Source organism: Bicyclus anynana, chromosome 23 (assembly GCF_947172395.1).
Source record: "Bicyclus anynana chromosome 23, ilBicAnyn1.1, whole genome shotgun sequence".
Taxonomy (NCBI): domain Eukaryota; kingdom Metazoa; phylum Arthropoda; class Insecta; order Lepidoptera; family Nymphalidae; genus Bicyclus; species Bicyclus anynana.
Window position 1 is genome coordinate 7497707 of NC_069105.1, and position 25665 is coordinate 7523371.

General features: G+C 37.0%; 1 protein-coding gene across 5 annotated transcripts in view; it reads right to left on the reverse strand.

Moving 5' to 3' along the window:
• The window catches only part of LOC112055884 (protein kinase C and casein kinase substrate in neurons protein 1), a 128155-nt gene that overhangs the window by 24859 nt on the left and 77631 nt on the right, over nucleotides 1-25665 (reverse strand). For 4 of the 5 annotated variants that reach the window (XM_052888650.1, XM_052888648.1, XM_052888652.1 and 1 more), the window contains 2 exons: nucleotides 18729-18917; nucleotides 1031-1257 (listed from right to left, as the gene is read on the reverse strand). In XM_052888650.1, the coding sequence (XP_052744610.1) occupies nucleotides 1031-1257; nucleotides 18729-18917 (416 nt within the window). The remainder of the gene's footprint in view (nucleotides 1-1030; nucleotides 1258-18728; nucleotides 18918-25665) is intronic. The other variant, XM_052888649.1, reaches the window with a different exon arrangement.

Genomic DNA, 25665 nt, shown 5'->3' on the forward strand with positions numbered 1-25665 from the left:
AACTAACCGAAAATTCCGACTTTCAGATGGGTGGATTTTAGGTTGAATTTCATATGGATTGATTTATTTATTAGGTATATTAAAAATATAAAAAAAAAATATTATGAAAAAATACAACCGACTTCAAAATGTTAACGTACCCACGAAACTAAAAATGGGAAAGATAACCTTATTATATTTTCTACTTATTGATCATTTTGAAGTCGCTGCCAAGCCCGTCTGATGTTGACTTAAGTCGTTACTGAAAAAAACACATGACAGACAAAAATAATCTCTGAGAAACAAAAATCTTTACGATAGGGTACACCTTGAATTAATAGATTGAATACACTGGCTTGGCAGAAAATATAATGATATTATTTTTCCCTTTTTTAATTTCGTGGGTACGTTAATATTTTGAAGTCGGTTGTATATATTTTTTTAAATCATTATTTGTTTTTTCTCAATTAGGTCCTTCAACTATTTTAAAATTAAAAATCTCCATTTAAAATTGCCACTGACTTTATGAAAAAATATTCGTATGCGGAAATAATGTCGCTGCTATGTCCAACGTTTTCATGTATGTAGATTTACTTCTTCTCCATGGAGTATAATATATTCTTTGGTGCTGTGTTAATAAAGATACACATTTATTTTATTTATAAGCCACAAAGGACACAAATATTAAAATTAAAAAATATGTACATAATTATCGACAAGTTATAATTTCATGTATCTTTCCCGTCTCTTCAATTCATAGACAATCTAGCATTACGAAATGTCAAATTCGCAACATTTTCGTTAATCTGTAGAAATAAAACTTGTTGTGATTTCGTTTTTAGTGAAATAAATGTGATATAATAGTTAATTACAAGCAGTTTTTATGTAATTCGCGGTGTGCGCGTTAAATGAAGTGATGTGTATATAAATGATTTAGTTTAAACGGACGGTTTGTGAGAAATATGTGAATGTCGTGACGACGGATCTTTGTTTACCTTTTTTGCCATGTAAGGAAAAAAATGGTATATAATGATGAATGATTGGTACTCACGTGGGTTCCTTGCTAATGTCCAGGCATTTGTGGAAACTGAACAGCACGTCCTTGAAGAACGTCAGCCTCTGCGCCTCCATCTGCTGGCAGCGGTCGAAGACTCCCGTCATGTCCTCGATGTACCGGGGGTTGTACGCCGTGATCTCCGCCAGAGCCGCTTGGTACTTGTCGCGGTTCTTGGCGACGTCCTCGCGACACTTTGACACGCGCTCCGCCATTTTCTTTATCTGTTCGCAGTAAAGAACATCGTCATAAATAAAGTTAACATTAATTGTGTTAAAGTTTGTTGGGTGATTACGAAAAATAATTCTGTTATATTAGGGTCAATCTCAGAGCAATTATTGTATAGGACCTGCCTCGCTAGACGTTACTTTTCTGTCAAAGTATATGATCAACGATCTAATGCGATTATAAAAACTGTCTCTATACTATCGATGTTAAATAGTTGTAATCGTGTTCGTCGGTTTTAGAGCTCCGTAAAAATACCTTTTTGTGTATTTGAATTGTGTAAAAAACAGGCAAAACTTGTAGTTTAGTATAAGATATATACCAAATCTAAGCTCGTTTTCTTCAGAAAATGACAGACAATTTTGTTCGTGACTATGAGTGCGATACAGGTCCTTCTATAATTGATCTGAGGGGTCAATAGATTTACATGTTCCCGACAAATATGTAAGTTGCCGACGTCGCCAGTTATTTGCGGTGCCGTGTGACAGAACTAAAGTTAGCCAGCATGCTCCGCTGGCTCAAGCGCTGCGCCTGCTCAATGATCTCACTCGTAGAAATTTAGAATTAGACATTTTTCACACTCCTGTTTATCAGCTTGTAAATAAAATTAAATTGTTACTAGAATAGATTTTATGTATAGGATATTTTTAATTTTGTTTTTTTTTTGACTAGTTAATTTTTATTGTTATTTTTTTGTGTATTCTAATTCTTGACTATTGTTATTAATTTATTTGAAATGTTTAATTTAAATTTATTTGATTCGGTTAATGTTAATTTATTATTAATTTTTAATTTGTTTAAATTTGAATTTAATTTATTATTTTTAAATTATTTTGATTATTTAATATTAATTTTGTAATTTTAGATTTATTGTTGTAATTATATTTCTGATTGCTCGAGAAACGAATTGGGAAACTGTAATGTTTTTCTGGCCATATTATAAAATAAAAAAAAATGGGGGAAATCTTAAGGATGACAAAAAAGTTCTTGTTATTCAAAATCTTCTAAAATAAATCATACGTAACCGCGGTCGAATATTTTTCTTAGTTTTTACAATATGTTTGACTACAATCTTTAAATATAAAATAACGAATTATAATTTAAATATATAAAAAAAGTTCAAGTGAGCCTAGCCTTACTCTTAATTAAACGGAAGTTAAGTTTCCTTCCATAAACTCCTAGCAGATTATGGTAACCTGGTACCTATTTCATCGTAAAAAATAAATAAAAAAGCCGGTTGTCTGTAAAGTCGGTTTACTGACGATAGTTGAACGTGACAACGTCATAAGAAAATACTGATGGAATGGTTGCATTTTTCAAAAGAAAATGTTCGTTTTTTTAAATACTGTTTAATAATCCTCATAGACCAGAATATACTTTATTTCTTGTAAAAAAAGTTGGGGACGCATGACGTCATATTTTTTCGAGTGTGCAGTGTTTCGGTTCCATCGATATATGAGACGTTGTCACTTCAAAAATTGTTCAGCGTATATAAATCAACAACCGTAGACAGATACTCCGGTCACGTCAACTTCCTAATGTTCTCTACTACACTAATTATTTATTTGAAGCTTTTGCGTTACGTGACATACTGGCAGTTCAGTCTTACTGGAAGCGACATTGTAGAACTTCGCTTGATATATAAGTTTTAAGGGCATTGTTAAAAAAAAACAAATAAATGACATTATTTTTTTAATAAGAAATTAGAAAACTAGAGCGCACAGGTACTGAACGAGTTTAACGTAAACCATAATTAGATCTCGGGCGGCGTCGACGAGCGCCGTCACCCCTCGTCTGGGACTTAATTGCTTTATTTCCTAACCAGACCCACCTGATGGGGGCTACCTAGACTAACTACGTAACAAGTGTACTTCTGTTTGTTATTACACCACAAAACAGAAACAAAGTACCAAATAAGCAGAATACAAAAGGCGAGCGATTTATTCAATTTTATCTAATTTACATGATGTACCTAATCATGTTTTTTTTTTCGAAAATGTTGAAGTCAATTCAAGTGCGATTTGCTAATTAATATTTGTTCCTTACATGTGAAAGTTATCTTTATCTTATAATTATAAAATAAATTGTTTTAAAGAATAATATAGATAAATAATAGCTACATGTTAAAATTTTCGCAAAGGAGATGGTCCAAAATTGTATGGAGCCTAGGATTAGTCATTGTACAATAGCGGAAATAAAAGAAGATATTTTTGTTAACTATTTTTGATTATACAAATCTACGAATTTACTTTAATTCTTTCGAAATAATATTCATTATCTCCCAAGAAATTCAACATTATTAGGGGTAATAATGGCGAATTAATGACTAATTTTCAAAGCAGTAATCGATTTGACGTTTGCTGTCAATTGTCATGTCATAGTTGCTCTATGGGCGCCATCTTGTTAAAACTCAAAAACTTGGGGTTTTATTGTATTTCTTTCTTTTTATTTAATTAGTTTTATTCACTTTAATAAATTGTAATACGGGGAAAATAAATAAAATAAATAAATAAATTGTAATACGGGGATACGGGGTACAAGATGGACCTGAAATGGATCATCTCCTTTAATGTTACCATTGCATATATACTAATACTTCTTTTAATACAAATATTATTTCAAAAAGTGATACCTCGAAACGGCATCGTTAGATTGATTAATAGTTTGCCAAGGGCATGGAGTTTTGGGCTAAAACCCAAAACATTAGTATGATATTAAAATATACAAAGAAAAACCTATTTATCTCATAGATTCGAGACCATTCCATAGCTATAGAACTACTTAAATACATGAAGGTATAATACAATGTAAAATTTAACATTTTCTAATATAATAGCGCAAAAATGTCACAGTTAAAACTATAATTAGAATATTCAAAAGCCTCCATTAGCCGGAGCAGCGGAAGTCGTTAAGTTAAATATTCAAACAGATAAAACTCGCCGTGTAGTTGATTTCCCTCGCGCCCAAACTCATTACACTTCGTACGATCCCAATATCTTTCACTAAAACCTTTTACATTACAATTCTAGTATACATTTTAAATTTATTTACTCTGGGCATGATTTTTTTAATTAAAATATTTGGCATAGGTATCTTTTTTTTACTCCATTCTTTTAATAGTTAAAGAGTCGGAGAGTTAAAGAGTCCGAGATTTGGATATGATAGATCCCTGCCCGTTGCCCGTTGTATAAGAATAATAATAATGACCATACCACCTAGTTACCACCCTACCGACAAAGACGTACCGCCAAGCGATTTAGCGTTCCGGTACGATGTCGTGTAGAAACCGAAAAGGGGTGTGGATTTTCATCCCCCTCCTAACAAGTTAGTCCGCTTCCATCTTAGACTGCATCATCACTTACCATCAGGTCGTAGTCAAGGGCTAACTTATAAAGAATAAAAAAAAATACCGCTGATATTTTATATTATTCTGACAATTTACATAAACTATTTCGACTTTTTAACCGACTTCCAAAAAGGAGGAGGTTCTACGTTCGGCTGTATGTATGTTTTTAATTTTATTTTTGATTTTTGTTTTTATATTTTTCTTAATATATTAAAAATTCATTTATTTCAATCATATACCGCCTGAAATAAATGATTTTTTTTTAACTATTGTCGTAGACATTTCGATTGCAGGAATGCGGTGTATCGGTTTTGTTCAAATAAAAAAAAAACATTTTTTAAAGAACATTCAAATTAGAACGATAATAATTAACATTTATTTCACTCCAACTTTTCGTCCCAATTAGTAGTGTCTACTTCACGGAACATTGTAAAACTTCGTCCCAGCATAAGCCACGCTGCGAGTTTCGAGGTGAGTTTTAAAGTTTCCCCCTTTAAAGTCTTTTTAATTCGAACGGTTCTAGCAAAGTTCTACTTGCGAGCTTCACAAGTACTTATAGCCAAATACTTACATGTTAATATTGCTACCGAGCTTTTGATACAAAAACACACAAAAACTTTACTGAAAAAGTTGTCATACTTACCAGCAATATTCTCTGTTAGGCGCATACAAATAAAAAATAAATAAATATACAACATAAATTCCATTTTTATTTCAATAAATAGGTCCTGGGTTCGATCCCCGGCTGGACTGGTTGAAGTTTTCTTAATCAGTCCAGGTCTGGCTGGTGGGAGGCTTTGGCCGTGGCTAGTTACCACCCTACTGAAAAAGACGTACCGCCAAAGAAATTTAGCGTTGCGGTACGACGTCGTGTAGAAACTGAAAGGGATGTAGATTTCATCCTCCTCCTAACAAGTTAGCCCGATTCCATCTTAGATTGCATCATCATTTACCATCAGGTGAGATTGTAGTCAAGGGCTAACTTGTAAAGAATTAAAAAAAAATATCATTTATACACAATTCACAAGTGCTCTTCCTAATTAGGGTCTGACAGAATACCAGCGATGTGGGTATCAGTAAGTACTCTCAACAATATTATCTGATTTAGGTAATTTTTTTTGGCCCAACACAATTTCTAGGGTTAAGGTAAAATAATTAAAAGAAAAAAAAAACATTTTTAAGCTGTGTTGTGCTAACAATAAAAATATTTTTTATTATATTGCGTTCTCTTTTCCGTAACCTTTTTTAGGAGTCACGGGAAAAAAGAGCATAAAGCCATTCGATTCAGAAGAAAATGTAGATGATTTATGAAAAAAAAAAAACAAGTTCCGCAAATTGCAAAAGGTTCTTTACTGGAGTTATTTTTTAAAAGGTTTCAAAATATATTTTAGCGCAGTAAAAGTATCGTAATTTCGGTTGTAAGTACACATTTTCCCCAAAAACAATGTGTTTTCAATATTCCGTGTCAGGCGGACAGCTTCCATTTAATATAAACCGTTTCAGCTTGACGGGGAAAACAAAAGAGAAACAATATCTGACAAAGCTCTGTATGTACTATACATTTGTTATTACAACACTGTTCATAATGTTTTAGAAAAAAAGAATGTTTATTTTTAGGCGTTTAATCTTAACACAGGCCAGCAACCGTACAGTTCAGGAAATAAAAATAATGAATATATTTGTGATACCCCTGATCTTACCGTATATGTAACAATTAAACAAACACACTCAAACAAAGTATTTTGATATTATGATTTGGTCACATTTTATATAGGAACCATAGTAAGTAATGTACATTTGCTTATTTACGAGTATGTAAATTCTACAAATGTCAAGCAAGTTTCATGACAACATTGCATTACACACTCTTAAAATTAATTATTGATTCAAATGATTTACCACTTCCGTTTATAAATATGTAAGCTAACGAAATAAGGATATCGTTGACGGCACTAGGTACGTGTTGATTTCTACATTACGAGTAATTACTAGTCAGCAATATTACGCGTAGTATGTATAAGAACGTTAAATAAAAAAACTATATCACAGTGCCGCATCTAGTCGCACATTACTCTCTAGTAATGTCGACCAGCCGCTGTTGGTATTTTTCTTTCAATGACTACTTACAAATAGTCATTAAAAATTTAATTATTATGTATTTTTGTTTATCACGTTATAATTCTTACTGTATATTTGTTGTTATATTATTGTTTATAGTTTATTTGTTAACACTACTATTACTATTATTACTATTCTTGTACGCTCAAACTGAAATGCCTGTAAAGTGAATTGAGTTAATTCTTAGTGAAATAATAAATATTTTAAACCCAAATCAAACTCGAAAAATATTATCAAAATCTTCTTGTAGTATATGTTATCCCAGTTGTAGTTATTGTCTATATAAATAAAAATGTATAATCGAAATGTATGTGCGCGCATAACTATCGAATGACGGCACCAATTTGAATGATTCTCGGTTTTATGTATTCGTTATTGTTAGGACAAGGACAACAATACAAAAATTTAAAAAAATAAAAAGTCTAATATACTTTGTAGGGTTGGGTAGGGTTAGGGGAGATTAGGTGGAGGGTGGGAGTAGGCACAGTTTAGTAAAAGTAATACCAACTTCTGTCTATATATAGCATTTGCCAAACGATAGTTTGCTAAACCACGGTCGTAGGCGGTCGCTACACAAGTGGCAGCCCGCGGCGTCGCCTTTGATGAGTGACGGTTCAAAGGAACCTAGGGGACGTCATGGAGCTAGGAGTATCTAGCTCTTTGTGACGTAGCTCAATAGGAAAAGTAGGTACTACACATTATTTTATTTACTTATCTTTTGTGGCCAGGCGTTCACCGATCCGCATCGTACCTACGTATCCGACGCATCGCATCAAATGGATTTTAGTATTGTCTGTATAGAAAGCCATACAAGTAGCGTCCACTGATCCGCATTGTAAGGATTGCATCAAACGGATTTTATCTACCTTAAAATTAAAAATCCGTTTGATGCGATGCGTCCGGTACGTACGATGCGGATCAGTGGACGCCTGCCATTAATAAGTATTGTAATTTTAAATCAACATTGTAACAAATAATGCAGTTACGTTTCACAGATATAAGGCCACTTTGATTACAGTAATATAAAAATTACAAAGTAATACAAGCGTCACAGTAGTGTTACATAAGGAAAAGAATAATAAAAAATACAATTTAGTAAAATGTAATAAGTATCTGCAAATAAATACCTAAATTGATTGATTTATTGAACAAAATTCACAATGTAAGACGGTCAATTATTCTCACGTTTCTGCAGCGCAAACGGCATCGAAGACGTTTTATAAGTCGAGCAGTCATGCACGCAGCGACCAATACCCGATCAATTATAGTCGTGGGTGCTAAAGAAACGTGAGAATAATTGATCGTCAATGGCGTGCGTAAGTATAACTCGCTTACGAACACACACATTCGCATACTCATACTTACACGGACACACACATTTAAATATTATGTAACTCGTTGACAAGCGGCATCGTAACATAATGTATACCCAAAAAGTTTATGTTTATACACAGGAGCGTAGCTACCGCCGCATCAGCTGTATCAATGATAAGGGGCCCCCAAAATACAGGGGCCCCTTACGTGCAAAAATTTGTAAAAAGTAATCTACAATAAGTCTCAATTACAATGATTCTCGGGAAAAAAATACATAAGTGAAAAAAGTAAAAAAAAGCTATAGATTGTGTTGAAAGCCTTAGAGAGTAGAGTGAATCAATAACTAAACCGATTTTTCGGGATTTGTCGCTCGTCTATGGGGCCCCCGATCAAATTTTCATATAGGGCCCCTCTACGCCACTGTTTATACATAAACTTTTTGATGTACAACCAAAATGTGTTTTTTTATAGACTAAGCTTAATACCACTTAACATTAGGTGGATTATCTCATCTTTCATGTAACCCCTTCAATAAGTGGTTGCGCAACATAGCGCCGATATAAGACCGGCGCCGCAACTGACGTCCAATTTCCTCTACGTTTCCAGGTCAGTGTGAATAGACCCCCGTCCACATGGCAACTCATGCCGTGCGCCAGTTCTCATCTCATCTATTCCTAGAACACGAGACTATTGAGATTCCTATTGCATGCAAATTTTACTCGTGTATATGTATTTTCGCTAGTTTTTACCTGGTGCGAACACACTATGTGTCTATGAATAAACTTAAAACGTGACATCGTATTGAAATGTTCGATACTGATTTACGACTCTAAGGGTAAACTTTAAGACTAAAAGGGTTTCTAAGGGTGCCCACACACATTCAATAATATTGTCAAAGATATTTAAAAGGTATATTATGACAGTATGATTGGTATGGGATCCTTGATAGCCCAGTGGATATGTCATACTCGTATGACCTCTGCCTGCATACCTGAGAATTTTCTTAATTCTCAACGTGTGTAAAGTCTGCCGCATTGGGCCAGCGTGGTGGAGTTGGCCTAACCCTTCTCATTTTGAGAGAAAACTCGTGCTCAAAAGAGAGCCAAATATGGGTTGATAATGATGATGATGATGATGATGAAAGGTATATGACAATATACCTTTCATCATCATCATCATCATGTATAGGTTATATACCTTGTATATTGTCATAGTCTTGGCAGATAGACAGAAAACCAAGTAGATTAGATTTTTCCTTCCAATATCCGAAACGGAATCCTAGAACATCATTTATTCTACTAAAATACACAGGTAATCAAGAAAAGTAGTATCTACACAGAATACATACGAATAAATTCAAAGAGTAAAAAAAAAACAGAAAGGCACACATTGCATTGCATTAAATATTATAACAAAAGTAGGTAAATACATAAGTAGTAGACAAATATACTTTGTGGATTATATTTTAAAGCATCCAAGCGCTCGCTTGATATACCTATGTAGGTCAAGAGTATTATCATTGTTGTGGAGAGGAGAATTTCTAGCCACAACCGTACACGTGTAGCTAAACTAAATATTCAACATTATTCAAAGAGTTAATTAAAAATACTTTTTTATTAGCGGACTTCGTCCGCCCTTAAGAATTACTAATATCTTTGTTATTTGTGCGTTTATGTTTATAGTTCATTTATTAGAAAATGTCACATTTAATGTAGGAACTTTACGAATTTTCATCTAATTACGATAAAAGATTTTTAAAAGATATTGAAATTTTATAATCTTATTTATATTGCAAATCATGTTAACTTATTTATACATAAAAAAACATCCTTTGCTTTTTATGTATAAATAAGTTAACATTGACCTTATTTATCCGAATGTATCATAAAAATCAATATATTCAAACCTAGTCGTCATCCCCATTGTAAATCTTTTATTTTACAGTATTGTAGAAATTAGGTATATTTACATTCGTCATTCACGTTTAGGTTCGGTAGCGTAACCGTGATGAAAATTTGTGTTTACGGGCGTCGAGTGAGTCGTAAAAAGTGACATTTTTAGGTTACCGCCGTTAAAGCATGATCGTAATGTTCTTCTGGGTTATTTGCCAACTTGGTGCTTTTCTGTAGCCTTTTTACACCTGGCAACATTTGTAGAATAAATATTTAGCCCCTAGAAACTTTCTCAAAAGACCCTTACTTAGTTTGAAAACCGTTAGAGAGGTGTTTTTCAAAGGGTTTCCACGAAGCTAAGTGCCTGGCGGCTGGAGACATGATGTCAAAGACAAGAGTGCAAGTTTATTTATTCCAATTAGGTTAAGTTTGTTTTCTGTCTGTCTGTCTGTTCCCTTTTCTCGGCTAAACGGCAGAACCAATCAAGATGAATTTTGGTATAATGTTAAATGGGACCTTGAAGCAAAACATAGGATACTTTTTGACCCTAAAATAAAAATAGAAGAGGGTGAAATAGGGGTCGAAATTTTGTACCGAATCATAAAAAAAGATATAAAGTGGTTCAAGTATTTTTAAAATTGTGGTGAAATAGGTGTTAAAAGTTTACATTGATTTCCACGCGAAGTCGCGGGCGTCCTCTAGTTATTAAATGAAGAAGCGACGCCCACTAAACAATAAGTTCGTGTTCCACCCACACCTTTCCGCTAAGCTCAAACCACTCCGACCGCAGCACGTAAGAGCTCGCCACGATCACTGATAAGGCACGTCTCCACTGAGACGGAAGGGGTGCCAAATGCCAATATGTAACTAACTAAGCTAAAAAGCCGTGATAGCCCAGTGGATATGATACCTACCTTTGATTCAGAGGGCGTAAGAATCCGGTCCAGGACACCAAGTACTTTCCGTGATAGTCCAGTAGATATGACATCTGCTGATCTGATTCGGAGGTCGTTGGTTCCCATGCACCTTTTAAGTTATGTGCATTTTAAGAAATTAAATGTTACATGTCTCAAGCGGTGAAAGAAAACATGGTGAGGAAACCTGCATACCTGAGAATTTTCGTAATTCTCTACGTGTGTGAAGTATGCCAATCCGCATTAGACCAACGTGGACGACCATTCTATTAGCCTAAGCCCTTCCATTCTAGGAAGAGGTTCAACATGGAGCCGAATATGGGTTGTTAGTAGTGAATAATGAAGATCTTAAAGGAAAATATCATATTTATTGTCTGTGATTAATGTTTTAGCTTTCAGCCAGAGCTTTTTTAGCAAAAATATGAAAAACAGTACCTTATCCTACAATATATTTACTTGCAGAATGGATACTTATTACTCCATCACAAATATGTACTTTACGAAATGTTCTTCAAGATTTCAAACAATTTAGGTCAATAAATGAATGGGCGCAATAAATAAGTTTTGCCCTTGCTGGTTAATTCACAATTTTTGACGTATGCTAGTTGTCATACTTATACGAAATTGAAATTCCATGTGAAAATGTCATCCGGTGCTTACTGGTGGATATCAGGTTAATGACATTTTGTCAATTGATTTGATGTTAATTTTTATAGGTTGTTAATAAAGACCAAAAATCATCGAGACGCTGGAATGCTAGTGGCTCGAGACCATTGTACTTGGAGGTTCATGCAAAAGGCCTGTGCCAACAGTGGACGTCTATCGACTGATAAGGTAAGGTAAGGTAAGGACCAAAATAGTGAATAGGCCAGCTGGTTTGACATTACTCGTAGTTCAACGGTTAATTTTTCTTTCTTTTTCTTTCATACAGTAAGCGATGTGAAACGTACACGCAATTCCCTCGCTATGCACAGCTCGTTGGTAGAATGCCCTAAATAAAATGTGAAATAAATAATCTTAATTCACAACGACAGGTTAATACGAACACAATCCAAACAAAAACAAACTTTTTATCAATTCGAACCGAGAAAGTAAATCGTAATGCGATACAAATCGCAGCCGAGCACGCAACTCGAAGCCCAATCGGCGTTGCATAAGTTTTCCGCGGCCGTCCTTGTCGGCGCAGGTGGGAAGGAGCGAGACGGGCGACCCCGTCACCCCGGTTGCTATTGTGCGGCACGCTCGTAATTAGGCAATTATATGCGTGCACACATGCTTTTACTGGTGACACCATGATTTCACCTTTTATAGGATAAATAACCATCATCATCATTATCAACCCATATTCGGGATTAAGTCAAATAGTCCACCACGCTGGCCCAATGTGGATTGGCAGACTTCACACATGCAGATAATTTGGAAAATTCTCTGGTATGCAGGTTTCCTCACGATGTTTTTCCTTCACAGTTTGAGACAAATGATATTTATTAAATAACTTTAACAGACATAATTTGCAATGTTAACAATGCTACTTAAATAGAATCGCGCGCTATTTGTCATAAAGCTATTTACTGATTGAGAAACTATCCCGTAACATGGACAAATAATAATAATTAATAGTAAAATAATAGTTTCACTTCTGTTTGCAGTCCCCATAATTGTCTTTAAAGTTTTTATAAAGTGCTGCAAGTACAAGTTTTCAAATGCTGTAATAAATTTTTCCTTAACAGTTAGTACGTAAATATAGGCGATTTTGTATGGAAATAATCAAATTACTTTAAATATTAATTTATTAATGTCTATGGCTGGATATCTGACGGATCAGCTATTTTAAATATAATTTAAATTAGATAGACAGATATATAAAGCCTTTAATACACAAAAAATATTAAGTGACACAAGAAAACACAAAAGAAAAAAGTGTGTCAGCTCCGTCGCACGAATGGAGTTTACTCTTTTCAATAGCAACGCCTGAAAAGTGAAAGGTGCGCAACCGAGGTGCAGCGCTGCGTGCGCGCCCGCCAACAGAGTGCACGTGCGTGCGGACGCGCTAGGCATGTGCACGCTATGGCGGCTACGTACGCACGGTAAAAAACGTACCGAGGGGTATAAATGAAAAATCGATTGTTAAGGAGTAAACTCCAATAAGTTATGAAATGACATGCGTTACGTTTTTTGTGCGCAACCTATTCTGCGCACCTTTCACCGTGCGCTGTGCCGCCAACAACTTGCACATCGCACCCATGTGCACGCTGTAGGCGGGTGCGCACGCCGCGGCCTGCTGCACCTCGGTTGCGCACCTTTCACTTATAAGGCGCGAGTATTGAGACGTGCTTCGAGCTAACTTTTTGTTTTTTTTAACATACACTTTTTTTTGTTGGTAAACAGTGCACATCGAGTAGGGCTTTAGTAATACTTATGTTAAAGAAGACTAAATGTATAGAATTGTAAAATAACTAATAGACTTTATAATATACTTCACATTATATATTTTACTCTTACAATGATATAATCATTAAACAAACAAGCCCAATAACATATAGTATATAGGTATAGTCGCCTATACAGCATACCCTATGTACGTCTCAATACACTCACAGCTAAATTAGAAGTTGCGCACTAAAGGTGCGCACCAAAAACGTGACACTTTTTCGTTAGTTCAGTTGGTTTTACCCCTCGGATTTTTCTCATACCGGGCGCCTTATATATAAAAAATCGATTCTTAAGGAGTAAACTCCAAAAATAAATTTCGCAAAAACGGTCTTATTGCTAAATGCGATAAATCTCCTCCATAGGCGACCTTCATTGAAATATTTAAAGAAAGGAAAACGGATACTGCAATAATAAAAATAGCTTGTAACTTAACAATTCCGGTACGATGTCGTGTAGAAACCGAAAGGAGTGTGGATTTTCATCCTCCTCCTAACAAGTTAGCCCGCTTCCATCTCAGATTACATCATCACTTACCATCAGGTGAGATTGTAGTCAAGGGCTAACTTGTAAATAGTAAAAAAAAAAAAAAATTACAAATGTTAGATTGAAATCAATAAATCAAAGATAACGATCACGAGAGAGCAATCTTCAAACTCAATTTAGCTGAAACATTTAGTTTCTCTAGCCTACACCTCGAGTACTAGTCGTGTCCCGTTTTGATGTACAGCTAGTTGGTCACCGCGGATCATGAGGACATTCCCATACGTGTGATCACGTACTCGCAGTTTCAGATGCAATCGATCCCACTTCTGATACTGTTAAGGTGTCTTTAAAACATCTTACTAAAGCTATTTGGGAGTTATTTAAGTCAACAAATCGTTTCATACTCCTAGGTTCAGTGTTTCAGTGGTGGGGTGTAAGGGGGAGGCTAGTACCAGTCAGTCTCCCTAACTGCCAACCTCACCTGCTCGTAGTGCACCCTGCAAATGGACTGACGAGGCTCTGGCGACCGACAAATGGCGGTATATCCATTCACAATTACTAGGTTTTTTAAACTCAGGTGTCGGGTCAACTCACATGCCCAGCGTGGCCAGTATCCGGCAAAACTTTATATGGACCGAACAAATATAACAAGTCCCTACAAAAGGCCAATGTCCTGTAGTGGACGTCCATCAGCTGATATGATAATGATGAGGATGAGGTTCAGTGGTTAGGCTATGCAGCTTCGGAACGACAGGTGTTGTTCTAGACGCCTGTTCACGGCCTGTTCACGGCCTGGGAAATGTTGATATTTTCCTTACTGACAGTAACTGAGGAGTCGCCAAGTAACCCCGTGCCCGGAGATTTTATTGGGTCATACCTGATGGTTATCGTATCAAAAATTGGCATATAGATATTGTTAGTATAAAATACATGTATGACTATATAATACGTATGAAAATATAAATTGTACCTATCCCACTTTGTTTCATAATTCATTAAAATCGTTTCAGTAATTAAGGCGCTACTTAGCCAGCTAACATCATAACCTATAACATTTTCCCGTTCGTCGCCATAATCTGATAAAAAAACGGAGGGTCTCAGTTCGGTGTCCCCCATTTATAGCGACACGTCTAAACTGCATCGTGGGAATCCTCATCTGAAAGGTAGCCACGTAACTCAGTAGTAGAGCAACATAAGTATGATATTAGTTACTGTTATTGCGATCGTCACACAGCGGGCGATGGAACGAGCTATGTTAGAAATATCTCTGCGTGATCGAATCAGAAATGACGAGACCCGCAGAACCAAAGTCACCGACATAGCTCAACGAGCTGCGAAGCTGAAGTGGCATTGGGCGGGGCACATAGTTCGAAGAGCCGATGGACGTTGGGGTCCCAAAGTGCTGGAGACCCCGCACTAGTAAGCGCAGTGTTGGTCGACCCCCCACCAGGTGGACTGACGACATCAAGCGAGTCGCAATGATCCGTTGGATGCAGATATATGGAATTGATATAGTGATATTTGGAAGTCCCTACAAAATGCCAATGTCCTGCAGTGGACGTCCATCGGCTGATATGATGATGATGATGATGAGTGCGATCTAGTGATTCCCATCAGCTGCTCATCGTCACGACACGTTTTCTTCGTCCCACGAGCAACCACGATGTTCTTCCTCATCATAAAAAAAGCCATAAACGGCTCACCGTCGAGCACGAGTCTTCTCTCAGAATAAGAAGGGTTAGGCCTTAGTCCACCACGCTGGCTCTATGCGGATTGGCGGACTTCACACATATAGAGAATGAAGAAAATTCTCAAAGACCTCAAGACTCTTAGAAGGGCTATTTCTCAATAGTGGATGTTTTTAAGATACAGTGTTTTGTCATTGTACGGCAGCGATTCTACCTATCTATGATACTTGTCTATTTTTGGATAGCAAATCCGCAGCTGTCACACGAGACGTACGTTCAGCGGGCCGTAACGCTGCCGTAAAGGGAGGGTCGGGAGCCTTTGTGCTCGTAAAAGGATTCCATCCCTTAAAAAGTTCACGCTCTATTCGCTCCGCACAGAACTTTTAGTTACGCGTTTTTGAACTGTAGTTTTAAACTAGAACCGCTTAACACTAAGGTTCGAGTTCACCGACATTTGTTTTAACATAATCAACCGTTTAAATAAGTTAAACGCCGTTTAGTCCAAATTTCCTGTTCACCACAGCGCATATGCCGATTAAGGGCGTAAAACGGGCGTTTATCTTAACCGACCGTGCATTCTTCTGTTATGACGTCTTTGACAGATATATTTGCAGGCTATGTTTTTGTAACAATGGCAAGTTTCGTGAAGTTTACTCTCTCAAACACCAAAATGAAAAGGACCCGTAAAATTGTACAAGAGTATATTTTTCATTTTAGAAATAATGCATTGTCTCGCATAAATCAATCACTGCATAGCTTTCCTCAATAAAAACACTCCTTGTTCAAATTACGTTTAATATTTGACGGGACAGTTCTGTAAACACCGTTTAAATGAAAGTCGGTAAACTCGGGTCTAAATTACTCAACCACCAGTTATATCGTCAGTGTTATGGGTAGAATAACTTGTAGAGTTTTTATATTCAACGTGCTTCATGTAAGCCTTTGACTGCAATCTGCTTCTGGTGTTCTGCTTCTGAGCATCGGAACGAGACAATGTATGTCATTGTGGCTGTTAAATTGTATAACTATCAATTAAACAACAGTAAAAAAAACAACTGGTTAGTAACAACTTTTGGTAAACTCCCCTCCCAACTTGTTTCAATAACGAGGTTATTAACGACCCTGGGCTTCTACTCATAATTAGTCGTTCTAATAATAACCATAATCAGAAATAAAATTACGTTAAGCAGAATTCAATCAGCGTGGTGGGTTAAAGTCCTACATCCTCATCGCCTGTGAGAAATAATACTAAGGCCTTCAATAGATATACTTATAGACATAGAAATTAGATTAACTCTTAACGTAACTAAGAACAACAGTTAAGAATCGTTAAGCTTAAAGGATATCCCGCAATTGGTCCCATAAAACCATCATGTAAATAAGGTGCATTATTGCGTGCTCATAAATGATCATCCCAAGCAATTACTTTAATACTAAATGGTGTTTAATTATGGAAATATCGACCGTAATTACCCCAGTGCGACGCTCTATGGGGGTCAGGGGCGTGAGGAAGATTACTGTGATTGCTTTTAAATGCTTATTGTATTTATACAAATGCCTCCTTGGTCTAGTTGTTGATTTACAAGGGTACGGATCAATAAGTCCATGGTTCGAGACCCGGGTCAGAGCTATAGACAATGTTCTCTCGAGCAAATTTCGTCTATTGCGGCCAAACTTATTTGGAGACTAACCTTCAAGAAACTCAGCAACCTTTAGGTTGCTACTCGAAATGACTAATAAAAGTATTGAATGAATATAAGAAGAAGTCTGAAAGTGGCGCCAGTGACAGAAAAATTATTGAGTAAAAAGTTAGCTTGGTATGGGCATGTATTGCGGAGATATGAAAGTTATACGAGAAAAATGTTGAATTTGCAAGTGGACAAAATAAAAAGGAGAGGAAGGCCAAAGACGAATTGTTTGGAGTGTGTGAAAGAGGGCATGTGTGTAGAAGTGGATGATGAGTTGACGAGTAATAGAGACGAATGGAGAAGATTGACACATTTCGCCGACTTAAGTGGGAAAAGGGAAAGAAGACGATGATCACTCTTCCTGAATCCGGTTATCAATACACGAAAAAAAACGTTTACATTCCGACTTGCAGTTCCAGACATTAGCGCATTTAAACAAACATACTCTTCCGCTTTACAATAATGTATAATGAATCTTTAGGTTGTGTACTAAAACGGAATCCTTATTTCTATATCACAAATGCACTATCTCGAACATTTCACGCCATACGAAGAATTTAGCAACAACAAGTAAAAATATCGATTAAGTATGTCGATAGTATCTTAAACCACTCATTATTGATACGAAATACAGAGAATTGAATAGGTGAGTGTAGTGGAAAGTTATCGACCAGGAATACCTACACGTACCTACACGTACTCGATATTAACAGATAGGTGATGGTGAATCATAAATGAGTAAGTCAGTCAATGTGCTGGAAGAATCGAGCGCCCCAGATTTGGTAACCACGTCATAAGAAACTTTCGTAAGAAACATCAACTAAAGTCTTGAACTTTAAACTTACGAGCATCATCCAAAACCTTGATTTGTTTTATATAAATAAGTATTTTATATTTAAACATATTTTTTTTTGTTTACATTCCAGGGTTCTTTCAAACAGTAAAATTATTGTTCTAAGTACAGCAAGCAAAAAAATATTCCTTGATTTACCGTAACAAAATTTAACTATGAAAAGAAAATTACGTACTTATAAAATGTATTTATGAATGAGTTGTTTTATGGAGAATCTTCAAAGATGGAAACAACCCTTTCACTCCCTCAAAGTTAGGGTTACCTATAGAGTCAAAAGGCTGCTCCTAAGAAGGAAGTCACAAAGCGGGCGATCGAACTAACTATACTCGTATATCTGCGTGATCCAATCAGAAATGAGGAGAACCGCAGTCACCGACATAGATCAACGTGTCGCAAAGGTGAAGTGGCAATAGGCACATAGTTCGAAGAGCAGATGGACGTTGGGGTCGCAAGGTGATGGAATGGCGACCCGCACTAGAAAGCACAGTGTTGATCGATCCCCCATCAGGTGGATTGACGACATCAATCGAGTCGTATGGATTAGCTGTTTGAAAGTCCCTACAAAAGCCCATTGTCCTGCAGTGGCCATCCATCGGCTGATATGATAATGATGATAATAAAAAAGGCTGCTAACTGCCAAAAGTTAAGAAGCAGCACAGTCAATCAAATATTGTGATGACTTTTCGTTTTCACACTGACTTAGTCTAGACTTAGAGAAAAGTTTAAAGGTGGTCCACTGACCTGGTCTGGACTAAGCGAGCTGTCTCCACTAGCATTTCGCTCCTGGTTCTGCGCAGTTCGCTCCTGCTTGCACGCCGTGTGGTACTCGAGCCTCGTCCTCTCCACCTTCTGAAGGAACTTCGCCCACGGCTTCTGCGCCTTCTTGAACGCCTCGTCCATTTCTTTGCGCTCTTTTAGCTGGATCATTGACTGTGGACAAGAGAAACGTTGTAGGTTACAATATATGCAAATACTTGACGTTTAAATGAATTTTGAATTAATTGCTAACTTCGCAATTAATATTTTGTTTTTTCTTTTTTTAATATTTGCTTCTTTTCTCTATCTATTAATCGTAAAGATTGTGTTATTTTTTTTTTATTCTTTACAAGTTAGCCCTTGACCACAATCTCAACTGATGGCGATGATGCAATCTAAGATGGAAGCGGGCTAAGTTAGTTAGTGAGTTACACGAAGCTTACAGCAGTAAACGTCCACCGTCTGACGATGGACGCTATCAATCCATCATTCACCCTTAGTCATTTATTAAAAAATCGTGAAAGAGTGGTTGTTTGTTTTGTTCATGCTCTAAATACTCCATCGATCATCTGCAACGTAAACACGTTGTCAGGGGTACGGAAAAAGGCTTTCATCTCGGAAAAAGCGTGTTCCCGAGGGATGCAAAAAAAGTTACACGCCAGCATTACTGAGTTAACCATGGAATACTATGTGACAGTAAATCTGTTTGTTACTTTTTTACGTCTCAACCACAGAACCGATTTGGGTGAAATTTGACAAAGAGATAAATTGGAGTTTGGAGGAGAACATAGAATATATAACACGGAAAAAACGGAATTTCACGCAATCAGAGTCGCGGGCGTCCGCTAGTTTTATTTTTATAAAAAATTTTATAAAAAAAAAGAGTTTGTTTTGTTCTAAATACTCTATCTATCATCTGCAACGTAAACACGTTGTCGGAGGGACGGAAAAAACGGCTTTCATCCCGGAAAATCGTGTTCCCGATGAAAAAAGTTACACGCCTGGATTGCCTACATTTACTTATAATATCAAAGTTTTAATCAAAAGATGTTTGTTCTAGTAAATTGAGGGAAGCGTTTGTGGCTTAGTGTAAGTAGGTTTGAGGACATTCGCTTCAATAACGTTTGCAGAGATCGCCCTGATTGGGTGATAGTATTGATTACTTAGCGTTCTAGTTTCTTCAAGGACCGAACTAAGTACACCTCTGTGTGTCCTAGATATTAAACTCTTGCATGTAAATATGAAGGTGTATTAACTATAATAAGGAATACGCATGTGTATTTTTTACATCTATACTCAATCGATTTCTGACAACTAAACAATAAGACTTGTAAGTGTAAAATCCCGAGATAAAACCATTATTTTCTGCAAAATAAAATGTTGAAAAATTTTCCGCCATTATTATTAGCGTCTGTTATTGTAAACGAAGAAGAGCCTTTGTCTATGGGTGTAAAATAAATAAATCCTGTGCGTAATAGAGATAGATAAATAACTTATAGTCCGCTCTGAAACTGAACATGCTTTTTTTCCGATTGAGTAAGTGTCGTAGGCTCCTTAGGGGACCTCAGCGGCGTCACCGGGGGGTTTGGGCGAGCGCAGAAGCATCGCCTGATGGGGCCCGAAGGCAGAAGCAGAGTAGATGGGCGGAACGACTCTCTAAGGGCGTCTCCTCTGAGACTCGGACCTCGGCTTAGAGGGCCGCTCGGGAAGGTTATTTTGGCCTGAGTGCCTACATCGATACGACAAATAATTGAATGTAGAACTATCCCAATTTCAGTAAGCAGTACCACTGATATTTTAATATTCAATGTATGACATATTTAACGAATAATCCATCGGCATCGTACCGTAACGCTGAGCCGCTTTACATTCGAAAATCCAATCCGAACGCGAGTCAATACCGTGACCGAATTTGTTATGCAAAATTATTCAAAGAAAACGAACGATTATAATAATTATTATTACGATGAAGGTGAAAATAGTGCTAAAATATTACACTGCGCGCAGCACTTGTTCAAATGTAATTTTAATTTAGCCCTTAAGGCACGTATGAATAAGGTTTATAATTACGCTTTAATCCGTCTGTTAACTGTTAATGTTAGGTCTGGGCGTGATGTTGAATACATTACAATAAATTTGAACACAATCGCATCATCTAAATGTAAATGTTAAATAGTGGATGTGTTTATGTGACGGCCCGCACTGATAGTTTTCGGGTGAAATTATATTTGTGCGGAAAATTTACCGCATACTGCCATGTTAGGGCCGTCGCTCACCGGACGATGCGCGGCAATGCGATGTTTTTTAACCGACTTCCAAAAAGGAGGAGGTTCTACGTTCGGCTGTATGTATGTTTTTTTTTTTTTTTTTTATGTATGTCCAGCGATAATTCCGTCAATTATGGACCGATTTTGAAATTTTTTTTTTGGTTTGTAGGGTTTACTTCCAGGGTGGTCCCATTTTTTTTATGTTAGGATCTGATGATGGCATCCTGGAGAAATTGAGGGAAACTTTCGAAAGTTGTAGAGACAGCTAGTGCGTTTGTTAGAGTTTCCATAAGGTATTTTAAACCACTACAATTTTATGAAGGTTTGGAGTTGGTCTGATGATGGAGCCGAAACACAGACGATGGAACTCTTCAACGATTTACAGCAGTCACCTTTTGTTTGGGTTTGATTAATTTGTATTGATGAGTACTTTCCACCTATATGGATTGTGACTGTATTAAGGGTCTGGTGATGAAGACGAAGCACAGTGAAGAGAACTCCTCGACGGCTCACAGTAGCTACCTTGTGTTTGGACTTGATAATTTTGTATTGATAAGAACTTTCCACTTAGATAGGTTGTGACTGTACACACGCAGTAGGTATGCTAACACTAAAAATAAAAAAATAAAAATTTTAATAAAAAAAATTCAACCGACTTCCAAGTCAAAAAATAACTTTAACTAAAAAGCAAAAAATAACATCCTACCTATGTGCTACCTTCTGATCAGTTTGAAGGCGGTGCCAAGCCAGTGTCGTGTTTTAATTAAAGCTGTTTCTGAAAGAACCACAGAAATTTTGTAGTTAAAACGTGTTTAATTAAAACATCACTGGCTTGGCACCGCCTTCAAACTGATCAGAAGGTAGCACATAGGTAGGATGTTATTTTTTGCTTTTTAGTTAAAGTTATTTTTTGACTTGGAAGTCGGTTGAATTTTTTTTATTAAAATTTTTTTTTTTATCCTCTTTGACAAGTTAGCCCTGCATGCAATCACACAAATTCAAGATGATTTATAAATGCCGTAAAACGTTGCAGCAAACTTGGTAGCTGTTCTCTGTGGCGACTGTCAACTGTCAACTGTCACCTGTCACCGGGCTTTTAAGAGGGAAAAAAAAGATTGTCGTGTCATTGAGGACTGAGATGTAAAAAGTTAAACTAAAAAGTGTATAGAACTATAAAAGATTGTGTATCAAAGGACTTTAAAACAACAGTGATTATCTAATTAACAGTGTAACAGCTTTAATTGTTGTTTCTCTTTCAATAAGAGCAACAAAATAAACTACAAAACAATAAATAAAAAATCTCTTAACTTACAGTGTATTGTTATTTTAACATAAATGACATTATATATATTTATATGCCGTATGGGTAAGGTAGATCAGGGCCGAGAATGGTTCTCTTTTGAAGGGTATCAAGCGAAGGATATTCACGAAAGTTAGGATGTGTTAACTGAAACATGATTTCTCATGATTAATAACACCACGGCGGAGGCCGGACTTACGAGGTGGTGGTTGATCCTCGCTCGCTGGACTATTGTCGTACCCCTAAGTCCTTTTGGACTAATTTTAAAACTAATTGGAGAGTTCTTTTTTTATTCTTTACAAGTTAGCCCTTGAGTACCTGATGGTAAGTGATGATGCAGTCTAAAATGGAAGCGGGCTAACTTGTTAGGAGGAGGATGAAAATCCACACTCCTTTCGGTTTCTACACGGCATCGTACCGGAACGCTAAATCGCTTGGCGGTACTAGGGTAGTACCTGCGGGCGGTAGGGTAATGGGGAATATTGGTCATATTTAAAAGATACGGAAAATATTCTTTAAAAAAATCACTTATGGATATACCTACTATGTCACCAACGCATAGTATACATAATAACGTTATAAATACCATTTTAATGATAGCACTATCGGCGCGTGTTTAGTATTCTATTCCATTCAACCGTGACAAGGTTGTATCCTCCCATATTTACTGATACTTATTGCACGACATGCGCTATAGTAAAACTCAGGGTTGCCAAGTACAACACAAACTGGCTCGTTCGTCTTGTGGGTTCTATGCTTTGGATATAACCCCAAATACACACAACTGAAAAGTTGGAGGTGCATGCCCCGGACCGGATTCGAACCTACGCCCTTCGGAATCGGTGGCAGAGATCATATCCACTGGTCCACTGGACTATCACGGCTCTATAGCGACGCTGTATCTACGAGTATCCTTTGGTATTGAAAATTGAATAAAGGCTGAATATTTCATAGCCCCAAACTAAAACTAAATTTTTAATTATTTTTCATTAAATTAAATTTAATATTGTTAAATTTTCATCACCAGTGGATACTCGAAGGTATAGCGTGGATATGACCTCTGCCTCTGATTCCGGAGGGCGTAGGTTCGAATCCGGTCCGAGGCATGCATCTCCAACTTTTCAGTTGTGTGCATTTTAAGAAATTAAATATCGCGTGTCTCAAACGGTGAAGGAAAACATCGTTTTACTCTGGAAATTCGATTTATGTGAAAACTGAATTCCTCGCGGACGAAGTCGCAGGCGTCCGCTAGTGATCAATAAAATAAGCATGTGTCGACAACCCTAATCCACCTGCACAACGATGACACAGCGCCAGTCACGTGAAGATGAGATAATATCGTGAATATTGAGCAGGCAGCTGCTACTTGCGCCTGTACATTTTCTCTATACAAACACTTACAACTATTTCCATTGATTTCTCATACAACTAATGTAACGTATTTTGCATGATTGCATGATTGGATTGTTAAAATTCGCTCCCGAAGTTGGGAAGTGGTCACTATCATTAACATCTGATAGTGTCTGTAAATTTAACAACATTACCCTCATACCGCAAACCCGCAGAGAGAGCAGAGTGGTGGGTGTAAGCTCCATATCCCCTCTCCTATAAGGAGAGATGCCTGGCTCGCGAAGTGTAGTAAGGAAGCAAAAATAACTCTATTTAAAGCATATTGCCAAACCTTCTACACCGCGAGCCTGTGGGTTAACTACACACAGAAGTGTATGGACACCCTAAGGGTGCAATATAACAATGGGTTCAGGGTGCTGTTGGCGAACGCTACCACTATTATGTTAAAATCCTAAATTCATGCGGACGAAGGACAATAAAGGAGGCTACATCTAGTCTGTACTAAGAGGTAATGTTTGTGATGAGAAACCGAAAGGGGTGTGGATTTTCATCCTCCTCCTAACAAGTTAGCCCGCTTCCATCTTAGACTGCATCATCACTTACCATCAGGTGAGATTGTAGTCAAGGGCTAACTTGTAAAGAATAAAAAAAAAAAAAAATGTTGTAGGGATAATTGTTGTAGGGGAAAGTTGTCTGGATCTATTCAACAGATATTAAAAATTATTTTACCAATAGAAAGCCACATTAATTTGTCATGGCTATATCTTATCCCCATATTCCCACAGGAACGCCAACTACACGATGATTTTCTTACACCGTTTCAGGATATTTAATTTCTTGAAATGCACACAACTGAAAAGTTGAACGTGCATGCCCCGGACCGGATTCGAACTCACACCCCTCCGGAATCCGGAGGCAGAGGTCATATCCACTGGGCTATCACAGCTCTACGGCACGGGTATTTTATTTACTATATCATATAAATCCTATTAGCAAGTACCCACGATACTCGTACTGTATGCATCGTGTTACTTTCCGCCCAATGTAACGCCACACCCTCATCCTCTTTACGGGAATTAATAGACTCCACTACATTGTAATTCTATTCTTCCTTCCGCGTTTACGTTACCTACTAGGTATAAATTATTATTATTAAAATTTTAACTTACAGTAGGTACTTGTTATAGTATTTGTTAAGGAATATGACCCCCCCCCCCCCCTCCCCACCAGGTAGAATGACGTCATCAAGCGAGTCGCAAGAATTTGCGTGATGTTTGGAAGCCCCTACAAAGGCGTATGTCCTGCAGTGGACGTCCTTCGGCTGATATGATGATGATGATGATAATGATGAGCACAAAGGTTTTATCTTATTGTTGTTGATCTGGTTTAGTTTTTCAATTTCTATTGCCTATGTTCGACTGGTATCATCAGATCACCTTTTTTTATTCTCTATAAGTTAGCCCTTGACTACAATCTCAAGTGATGGTAAATGATGATCCAATCTAAGATGAACGCGGGCTAACTTGTTAGGAGTAGGATGAAATCCACACCCCTTTTGGGTTTCTACACGACATCGTATCGGAACGCTAAATCGCTTGGCGGTAAGTCTTTGCCGGTAGGGTCGTAACTAGCCACGGCCGAAGCCTCCCACCAGCCAAAAATTATAGTCGCCTCCATAATAAAGTTTACTCACAAAAAACGAGTGCACGTACACGCTAATCTCCAAAACTAATAAAAAAAAATTTCATTCAATCCGCACAGCAATACATACTATTAAGAAAAATAATTCCGGGCGGAGGAATTCGCGGGCTTTCACAAAAAATCTAATCATTTCATGTCAACGTATCGTAAACACTTGATAAACTACAAAGTAGGACTCTATGTAGGTATTTGTGCCAAAGATATCGCGTTCTCCGCACAGATAGAAAAATCATAATAAAAGAAAATATTTATAAAATTTGGCCAAGTTCGGCACAAGGCGAATGTTTTATCAATGACTTTTATC